This window comes from Ricinus communis, chromosome 8, assembly GCF_019578655.1.
Source record: "Ricinus communis isolate WT05 ecotype wild-type chromosome 8, ASM1957865v1, whole genome shotgun sequence".
Taxonomy (NCBI): domain Eukaryota; kingdom Viridiplantae; phylum Streptophyta; class Magnoliopsida; order Malpighiales; family Euphorbiaceae; genus Ricinus; species Ricinus communis.
This window is the reverse complement of record NC_063263.1, coordinates 7,128,834-7,140,039: the sequence shown is the minus strand read 5'-3', so window position 1 is coordinate 7,140,039 and position 11,206 is coordinate 7,128,834. Positions and strand designations below refer to the sequence as shown.

The 11,206-nt window shown below is 33.2% G+C and overlaps 1 protein-coding gene across 1 annotated transcript; it reads left to right on the top strand.

The window, feature by feature from the left end:
• The first annotated feature begins 3,694 nt into the window (after positions 1–3,694).
• On the top strand, positions 3,695–10,550 carry LOC8284660 (transcription initiation factor TFIID subunit 12b). Its single transcript, XM_002521290.3, has 9 exons — positions 3,695–4,452; positions 5,212–5,430; positions 5,782–6,384; positions 6,505–6,579; positions 7,049–7,127; positions 7,927–7,991; positions 8,390–8,425; positions 8,510–8,752; positions 10,235–10,550. Exons 1-8 carry the CDS (start codon positions 3,880–3,882, stop codon positions 8,687–8,689), a joined length of 1,830 nt encoding a protein of 609 aa, XP_002521336.2. The 5' UTR covers positions 3,695–3,879; the 3' UTR covers positions 8,690–8,752; positions 10,235–10,550.
• The last annotated feature ends 656 nt before the right edge of the window (positions 10,551–11,206 follow it).

Below are 11,206 nucleotides of genomic sequence, written 5' to 3'. Positions count from 1 at the left end.
TGCTAGAATTATCAAATCTTTATCAATACAGAAAATTATACCAACACTTAACTAACAATCACAAAATCAACCATTTCAGTTATTCTCATAAACATATAATTTCATCTCACGTAATGCAAATAATCTCAAACTCAACCAAGTCAAATAATTCAATTCCACATTATTTCTATCAAATTAGGATCAGATGACTCATCCTTACATTTCCTCACATTTTTAAATTTCGGTAACCACTTGACAAGACTATCCGGCTCGGTCTTACCATCTCACATACTCGGGTAGCTATCCGGCTCAGCTTTCCGATCACACAATATCCATACAAAAGTCATCAATCCTTAATCACAATCATTTCACTTCACAACACATCACAATCAATTCACTTCACAACACATCACAATCAATTCACTTTATAACAAGCCAAAAACATAACTAATATCAACTCAGTCAACCAAGAAATTATCAAGTAATCAAACAGCAGTCCCTACTCAATATACACAAAGTTTAGTCTATTAAATACTTACCAAAAGTTATAGGATAACAAAGTAATCCTATTCTTTTTCTCTTACCACTTTCTTGCCTTTGGATGAACCTATTCACATATTCAATACAAATACAATTCAATCACAAGGCATAAATATATATATATATATATATTTACTATCAATAAAATATCACATTTCAACAAAATAACATATATTTTAGATATTAATATGATGCATGAGATGAATGACAACAAATCAACATATTTGTTGATGAAGGCAGCTTGTAGGTACTGACTTAGAAATTACACCAAAACTTATGTACAATTAATAAAAATCTCATATTTTCCAGAATTACACTTCCATTTTTATAGAAACCATAGCAGAAAGAATCACCTCAAAATCATTGGTATAGAAATAGTTATGGCATTTTCTATACAGCTGCTCAAATTTATATCTAAACAGAACAGAAAAAAGTTTCCTATTAAATGACCAATCAAACGAATGAATTTTCTGATAAAACTCTCCAGATATAAAGTTAACATTCTAAAGTTTCTATAAACACTAATTTTACTCAATTTGGACTTTTCTAACTCAAGTTGTGAAACACAAAATTAGCAACAAATTTCTGAATCCTAAGCCCGATTTCTGCTTAAAACAGTTTCGGGCAGGCCATATTAAGTTCAACATATCTCACGTTATACTCAACCAAAAATTATGAAAGTTTTCAGACATATACTACATATATAAATGAACAACTTTCATGTTTAACTCTCTGCTTGGTTCAGCCTCTAAATGCCTCAAAATGTCAGCACAAAAACCAGGTCACCTGCTGAACCAAAAACAGAGCAGCAGCAAAATCGAACCTCATAAGTTCCTACTCACTCAACAATCTGCAAAACCATTTTACAGAGATATTCTTGAGACATATACCTACAACTTTCATGTTTGAAAATTTTCGAGATAAAGCCTCTAAGGTCACGAAATCATAAGTGAAAAATCTGCCCAGAAATTTCAGCTTCAAGATCACAAGTAAAAGCATGTTTACTCTTAATTAAACAATTTCAAAACACATAATCATCAACAATTTCATATTATTAACCCTAATTTACAGCAAAATCAAGCAATTAAAATTACTCACCTTTGTTTTCCTTGATTAAGAAAGCCCAAATCTTTCAAGCTTAAAAGAAGAATTTGATTTTCACTTACTAAAAGTTTTGTAGAGTTTGATTTGGAAAATCAAAGTTGAAGAAGGAAAGGAGAAAAATGAGAGAGACAAAGAAGAAAAGGAAATTGGAAAGCATACGTTGATAAGAACAAATGAAAGAGGTGGTATATTGGTGTGGAAATAGGCAAATTACAATTTAATCCTCTTTCTTTCTAACTTTTCAATTTAGTCCAAAATCATTACTTTTCAATTAAATCAATATGTAACTAAATAATTTATTTATCTACCACATAATATAATAAAATAGATCATATATAATCATGATGCAAATGACATGTTTAATGACATGCTAATGAATATTAATTATTAATAAAAAGAAATAAATAAATTTGGTTGTGACATGAAGAATTTGCAAGCTTTGGTAAATCTACAACTTCACTTTTATAGTTGGAAAACACAAATTGAAGGATTAGAAAACCTTGGTAAACCTACAACTTTATTTCTAAAGTTTTCTTGGTTCTTTCTTTTTTAACCTTCTTTTTACACTTAGCTTTATAGTGATTTGTAAGTTAATTTTTTTTAAAAAATTTTGTTATCTTTTTTATGATGAGTAAATAAATCGTTTTTATAGTCTTTGTAATTAGGCAAAAGGTACAAGAATGCTCTTGAACTTTTTAGAAAAGTCAAATTAAGTTCTCATCTTTTTTTTTTGGCTCAATTAAATCCATTAACTTTTATAAAAGGTCTAATTAAGTTCCTATCCTTTTTTCTGGCCAATTAAATCTATTAACTCTTATAAAAGGTCCAGTTAATCCCTGATATTAACATCGTCCAAAATACCGTTAAGTGTAAGGGTCTCATTCTGAGGGTGCGAATAATAACCGCTTTGAATTTTTTAAAATCATGCATATATTATGTGAGGGAGATAAAACCACTTTTTCTTGTTTACTTTTGCACAATTAGGATTTATTAGTATCTATAAATCCTAATTTACAAAGCTACTTCTCTCATTCATGTGATATAAGCGTGACTTTAAAATATTCAGAGCGGTTATTATTTGTGCTCTCAAAATAATGAGACCCTTACACTTAACGACATTTGGACGATGTTAGCATTATGAGTTAATTGGACATTTTATAAAAATTAATGTGTTTAATTGAACAAAAAATAGAATGTAAACTAAATTTGACTTTTTATAAAAGTTACTGGATTTAATTGAGCTAAAAAAAGAATAAAATTTTTATTAACTTTTCTAATAAATTTAAGGGCATTTTTTGTACCTTTTTCCTTGTAAATATTAATTTTAGTTTGGCAATTTATTCAAGATCTATATTCGCTTCGGTATTTGGATTTTTTTCATATTTATTGTTGGCCTAATGACTCTTTATGTGTGTGTTTGGCAATTCTGAGTCGCTCACGAGTTAATTAACTTATCTACACTTTTAATTTAAGTGTAATACGAGTTTGACCAAATACACATTTGAACAACTGAATTTTAAACCATTTGGTCACTTTAATATTTTGATTTTTAATTTAATATAATAAACACTTTAATTTGTATTTTTTATAATATTTAAACACGTTTTGATATGTAATTTCATTCAATATATTCATATATTTTATGCGTTGGTGTTTTAATATTATTATCAAATAAAATTTGACTGTTTATTATGTTAGAGCAAAAATTAAAAATATTTAAAAAATTATAAAAATAGAATTTAAGTGTTTGTTAGGTTAAACTGAAAATTAAAATATCAAAATGATTAAAATTTAGGTGTCTAATTATCCATTATGCCTTTTCTTTTAAATGTATAGGACTGAAATGTAATGTTAGGACCGAAACTCATATCTTTCACAATTTAAAATTTTCAAATTTTAGTATGAAAATGTGACTAAAGCTACAATTCAGATTTGAAATAGTAATTTGATCTAAATCAAATGATAGATAAATCCACGTAGACTTCACAGCTAATCTTGTATCCAATAGGACAAAGCCACGAGTATTTAAGTTCCCAAATCCCAACTCCACGATCTCACATGCGACCCCACCTCTTCCTCTTTTCTTACGTGTACGGCCCAGATCTCCCTTCCTCCCTCCCCCCTCTCTCTCTCTCTGTGTCGATGAAAAAGTCTGCAATTTCCGGTTAGCGCAGAAAAGAAAAAGGAAAACCCAATTTTGAATGCCGCAGAAAACGATGGATTTGTAACACAAAAATTAAAACCCAATTCTAAACAATGGCAGAAAGTGCAGGTGCAGCAGCAGCAGCAGCTTCATCTCCTAAACCAATCCCATCTCCAAATCCAATAGACCCATCGCCACAACCGCCACCACAACAACAGTCACAAACAGCGTTAACAAACCCAAATTCAAATGCTTTAACACCGCCTCAGACCCCGTCAACAAATCCACAACAACAACAAATCTCTTCTCCTTCTCTCGACCCTCAAATTTCCTCTTCTCCTCAACAACAACAGAATGTGAATGTGACAGGCATGTCAACTTATCAAATTTCGCAAACCCTTCAAAGATCTCCTTCTATGTCTCGTTTAACTCAAATTACCCAACAACAGCAACAACAGCAGAATCAATATGGTAACGTATTAAGGCAGCAACAACAGCAGCAGCAGCAAGGGCTATATGGTCAAGTTAATTTTAGTGGGTCTGGCTCAATTCAGCAAAATTCTCATCAGAATCAGCAATTGTCAAGGTCTGCTCTTTTAGGTCAAAGTGGGCATCTTCCTATGCTGACCGGTGCAGGTGCTGTCGCCGCCGCCGCCGCTGCCGCCCAGTTAAATTTGTTGGCCTCAGTATGTTGTCAATTTTCTTCTCTCTATTTAGTATTCATTCTTAATTAATAGTGAAGTTTCCTTTCTCTTTTTTAATGGTGTTGTGTTCCAAATTTAATCGTTTTCTTAGATTTTAGGAGTCAGACTTTTGCTATTGGTTCTGATATGTGGTTAGTACAATTAAATTTGAGTTCTGGGCGCTAGGTTTTGCTTTCTGTGCTATATTTGCTGATAGAAATTACCCAAATATAATGATCAAAGTGCCTGTCTTTTCTTGAAAGGCAAGAGTTTGTGTCAGTTTTGCTTCTAGAATTATTAAGTATGCTAAACTAACAATACTTTTTCATAGTACTAATACTTTAAAGTTGTTAGCTGTTGTTTACTGATATTGAAAGACTGTTATAGATTCACTAGATGGTTGTTAGGCTAGGAATGGAGAAATTCTTGCACTTGGCAACTAATGATTGAATAATGCATCAGTGTTATCAGGTGGTTCATCTTCCCCTTGCTTTCTGATGTGAAATCTGTTTGCTTTTTACTCTGGATAATCAACAAAATTTTCAATTAGATATGGACAATGTATAAGTTAATTGCATGTGAAGCATTTAACTAATCATAGTTTTGCTAGGTATTTTATCCTTGACTGGATATGATTGGATTGGCAGAATATGTTTGAAAGATGTCATTTTACCTTTGTGACTGATCTAGTAAAATAGTTATCTTTTAGTATAATAGCGGAGCCAAAGAGGCCTTCTAAAACAAGTGAGGTTTTGACTGTAGCCGAGGCAGAAAGCTGGTTTAGTCCAAGGGACCCAATTCCATCCAGGGAGTTCTCCGGGGCAACCTTTGCAGGGAATGCAAGCAATGGGAATGATGGGATCACTAAATTTGACCTCACAACTAAGGCCTAATGGCCCTCTCACTTTTGCTCAACAACGGCTCAATGCTGGACAAATGAGACAGCAGTTAGCACAGCAAAATCCACTCACCTCATCTCAGGTAGAAATTGTTTTGTGGTAACATCACTACTTTCTGATTCCTGTCAATGGATCTGCTGAACTTTTTATTGCCATATTTTGGTCAAAATAAATAAAAGACTTAATATTATATGTCTCTAATAAGGTATTTCATCTTTAAATAAAAAAATGAAAGTACTTTCTTTTTCCTCCTTTCTTCTTTCAGTGTGCACAGAAAACAAATTTGGACTTGCAACTTCTGACATCATTGCTTTCTTCTGCATTTATAAATAAGTGTGTTTTCTGGCTGCAACCCTTTCTGCAAATGTCTTAGTTTAAATTGCTCCATATCTACTTTATTATGACTGTTGCTAACTATCTCTAAAACCTACAGGTTCCAAACCTATCAAGGACATCGTCACTGGCATTCATGAACCCTCAGCTCTCTGGGCTGACTCAGAATGCACAGCCATCTATGATGCAGAACTCTCTGCCACAGCAGCAGTGGCTGAAGCAAATGACAGGAATGCCTGGTCCTGCCTCACCTTCACTTCGTCTTCAACAGAGGCAGTCCCAGGTCCTTTTGCAGCAGCAATTGGCTTCATCTTCTCAATTGCACCAGAACTCCATGACATTAAATCCACAACAGCTATCCCAGCTGGTACAGCAGCAGCCAGCAATGACACATCAGCAATTGCATCAACAGCAGCAACAACAGCAGCAGCAGCAGCAGCAGCAGCAGCAGCAGATGCAGCAAATGCAGCAACAGCAACAACCACAGCAGCAATTACAACAACAATTGCCTTTGCATCAACAGCAGCAACAGCAATCTCCAAGGATGCAAGGGCCAACAGGCCAGAAATCTCTTAGTTTAACAGGATCTCAACCGGATGCAACAGCATCTGGCACGACTACACCAGGGGGAAGTTCAAGCCAAGGAACAGAAGCTACTAATCAATTACTTGGGAAAAGAAAGATACAGGACTTGGTTTCACAGGTCTTTCCAGCATTTCACTCCATATATTGTTCATCTTTTTAATGCTTTGCTGTTCCCTTTCTTGTTTTTGGATGCACAATGATAAATGTGCCAGAGTTCATATCTTTTGGATTTGCTCAGGTGGATTCACAGGGAAAGGTAGATCCTGAAGTTGAAGAGCTTCTTTTGGAGATTGCTGATGACTTTATTGATAATGTGAGGCTCTCTAACAAACCTAATCCAAGATATATCCGCACACATGTGTAGGTGCATGCGTTATGTGATCTATGATGTCAGTGTACACATTACATGTCTATTTGTGTGCTAGTATGGTTTGTGATACACTTCTGCTTCTTCAAGTTTTACATAATCTTAAGGTAGTATCAACTCTATATGCTTATATAGTTCTTGGACTTGCAAATTTACCAATCTTACTGTTGAAGTCATTTTTATATATGAAGCATATGCAGTGACTATAGTTAGCTTTAGGTTATTCAGCAACGCTAGTGGGAGCCATAGCATGATACAACTACACAAGTAAAAGAACTGTGGGAAGGTTACCTGATGAAACATTGACAGATTTTCATTTGATTTGTATTATTGAAATTGAAGATTGTCTTGTAATTTTATGTTTTGGCGGGAGACCAAATTTTACATAATTATATTTTCTTTTATCAAAATGCAGGTGACTATGTTCGCATGCAGTTTGGCCAAGCACCGAAAATCTTCAACTTTAGAGTCCAAAGATTTATTGCTACACTTAGGTTTGTGCTGTACCCTAAACATTTTTATCGGCATATTTCTTTGTGTTGTATATTAGGTTATTGTTACATGCACACAGGATTAAGCATTGATTTTAGTGGATATCCTTATTAGTCATAATACGTTATGTAATGATAGCACTGAAAAATGTGGAAGTGGAACAGGCATGTGACACCAAATGCTGTAAGACATAATAATGCTTGGATATAATGTTCTTTTCTTTTTCATCCAATTCTAACTATGTAGTGATTTTGTGGTTTGATTTGTTTTCTAATTCCTTTAGACTTTATTTTGAGATAGAAAAAGGAATTAAAATTATAAATGTGTGGCCAAAATTTCCATTTCAGCTGGAAGAACATACGGTCCATATTAAGGACATTATTGTTGCTAATGTCGTTTGGTTCATCATGGGTCAATACAGTATTGTCTCAGCATCCTTTCTTGCAATTTATCTGATAATTTCCTTTTTTGATTGTTATATTTTTATGTATTGTATGATTAAATGCTAAGGAATCCAGGTTAAAGACACAATTCTGTATCTCAAATCAAGCATCAAAATCCAATTAATCTTGTTTAGAGTGCTAAAAATAACTGCTTCAGTTAGATATAAGTAATATTCTATTTTTCATGTGGGACGTTGTTTCCTTTCCGGGTATAAAGGCTAGGCTACAGTTTCTGTCAGAAGTTTTCACTCTCTCTCTCTCTCTATGTAAGAATGGTATTGATACATATGCTTAACTTGTCTTATTCTTAAGTAAAGCAAATTAAGTTTTGAACTGATGGTTGAAAAATCGTATGCAGAGAAGAACTGGCATCTGACAATTCCTGGATTTTCAACTGAAGAACGAAATTTGCAAAGAAAACCTGTAAGCATTTGACCTTTTCTATTAGTCATTTCTAAAAGTGGAGTTTTAGCTTCTTTTTTTTTTTTTTAATGTCAAATCTAGAGATGGAGGGCAAGCATACTATGAAGAATTTAATGGAAATATCTATACAAATTAAAGTTGTATCATATGCTTGTTATTTTCAAACTTGAACTATAGCGTATCAGAAAACAATAGTTGTTTTATCTCCTTTTATCCATATGAATGTTGTGCTTTTACACTCATAAAGCCGTATTGACCTGGTGTCATCTTTCTCTGCCTCCCTATATGTGTTCATGTGTGACCAGACTTTAAAATGCAGTCATATTATGCAAAATTTATTAGTAGTTTCAAACAATTTCAATAGATACACTTTGATATTTTGAGGTTAATATGTGCAGTTATCCAGTGACCTCCATAAGAAGCGTCTTGACATGGTAAGCACAATCTCTATACATGTTTAATTTGGATACTCATCCAATGGCATTCTAAAACCTGTTTTATACTGCTCACCTTATCAGATCCGTGCATTGAGGGAGCCCTCACACTCGGAAACAAATAATAACCCTAGAGAGATGATCAGACAAGGGCTTGGCAACCCGGTTGTCACTAACCACCTGATAAGATCATCGCCGAGTTCAGAGCAGTTGGTTTCTCAATCAACCAGTTCTCAAATGCTGCAGCAGATCACACGATTTTAGTGGATATTTTTCTCATTTCTAATAGAAACTCCATACTGGTTTGGTGTACTGCGGACCTTCTTGGTGAGTGGTCAAGCTTTCATTTAATAAATTAGCCTTAGAATTGTGCTTTGCATGAATTATATATTTTTAAGAATTTTAATTTTATATTTAAACTTCTAAAAAAATGATAATAATAGCATACTTTTAGTACTGTCAATAGTTAATTTTGTTATTATATGCAAACAAATAATGATATTGGAGTTAAATTTATGATATAATATTTGATTTTATTTGTGATATTATGAACATCTTATCAATAATTATATGTATCAAGTAAAACCAATTTTTTTAGTTAAGAAATCATAAAAAAAGTATATATTTTTTAATATTAGTCATTAGTGCTCAAACTAATAAATTGTCTATTTAATATCGTTAATAACTCACGCACATTTAAAATTATAATGCTTGTACATGCTCAGGTTAGATGCCACATGGGTTCTTATAAAATTGACATCTGGAGGTTCCATGGGAAGATTTGCTTGCTTTGTGTGTGTGAATGTGTGTTAATACCCCTGAAAAACATAACCAGGAAAAGATATTGATGTAGTCATGTTAGATGCAAGTGCAGGCTATGTCAAGAAACTCTATTATCTTGAAGTAGGATCTTAGCTTTTGTCCATGTAGGTTATTGTCATCTTATTCCTTTGAGTGTAACACTAAAAGTATTTAATTACTGTCAACCCTGAAAATCTGGGTCTATGTAGTTTCAAGGTCTCATATGTAATATTTTTCCCAGATTAGTGTTGGATTGCTGGTAGCTGAATTCTCTACGAGAACAATAGCTGAATAAAGGAGAGTTTATTAAATCAATATTTGGTGATCTGCTTAAGGTCTAGAGTTGTGGTCAATTTTAGTATTTGTGTATGATGAAAAGTTTAGAGATCTGGAGACTTATTTAATGTGGAGAGATAATTTACAATGACATCATGATCCACCACTCAATTTGGTGTTTCCCATCATTTTGACAAGCAGAACCTGATTGGGTCTAGGAACTTTTGTCAAGTATCTCATTGCGGTGTAGGTGAGACTGATAATCGACTCCCATTTGTTAATTAGGTAGGTAGCACAGAAGCTTGTCCACCGTACTCTTTAATGTTGATTGGTGATGTCTAAGGAAATTTGGTCATTACATATTGTTCTGATATGTGATTTTCTGTGACATGGTCTTAGTTTACCTATTTGGGTTGGTAAACTAACTAAAATGTACTTTGAGATATTTTCATGATGCATGAAAGAATTATCTGTTAATGTTTTTATTCCTGATATTCTTAACTTATTAGAATCCCTGAAATTGTGTTGTCATATATATCTGGAAGAATATCTAGGGGGGATTTAATTTGTTTTGGGTGTTCAAGAAGAATATGTTCTTTTAAGGCAAGGATTTCATGATGCACTTACCCAGATATGAATAAATTTTTTTGCTCTTATGTATGGTATTTACTCACCCTTCACTAAGTTCAATAACATTGCATCTGACCTTTGTATTACTGCTTTGTTTCACAGTTTGAATTGACAGAAGCATTAGCTGTAGAGGCAGACCTGTAATTATTTGGGGAACAGTAGAGACTGAAAGCGGTTGGAAGGATTGCAGCAGCAATTATCTAATGTGTAGTTATTATTGATGTATGATTATTTGATCTAGTGCTTATTACCATAAGAATATGCTTGGTGTAATTAGTTATCGAAAAGAGAGGTATAATCTTGAGGGGGAGTTGATGAGCCCATAAGTTTAGATCCACCCCCCAGCTCAAGCTCTTCCAGCTTGAAGTGTAAAATGAAATTGGATTTATTATTTGTTACAGAAAGCTCGTCTTCTTCAGGTTCTTGGATTTGGTTATTCTTTGTATCTCATCAAGTTTATATTTCCAGGAAGATTACAAATCTTTCATCCGAAACTTGCCTAACAGCCATGGCATTCATGTTGAAGTGCAAAAAATAGGAGACATTTTTTCCCCTTTTTTTTTTTCTTAAAAAAAATGAAATAGTAATAAGCACGCTTCTATAAATAAAAAACAAACCGAAGTTTTTATTAGCCAAAATGAATGCTTGAATTTTGGTTATTTGTTATATTTTTCTATTGATTTAATTTATTTATTTTTATATATGGTTTTGTTCGATATGTTGAATATATAAAAGTTGAAGTGTTTATTAAGTTAAATGGAAAAGTGAAAGTTTTTAAATAATGGATTATGCTTCTTTTTTTGTTTTTTTTTTTTTTGTTATTAATGTTAGAAGATAACCTTATCAGGATGTAACTGGAGAAATCATGATGTTACGATATCATTGGAAGGAGACGAAAGCCTACTTGTGTCAAAATAGACATCATTGAACACATGCTTTTTTGCCGTGTGAACGGCAGTCCTTTCTCGACTATTAGATGATACTGTTGGCCCCTCCCTATCCCACTTGCATTCGCCAAGTGAACCTGTTTCCTGATACCACACTTCTATTTGTACGTATTCATAAACGAAAAAG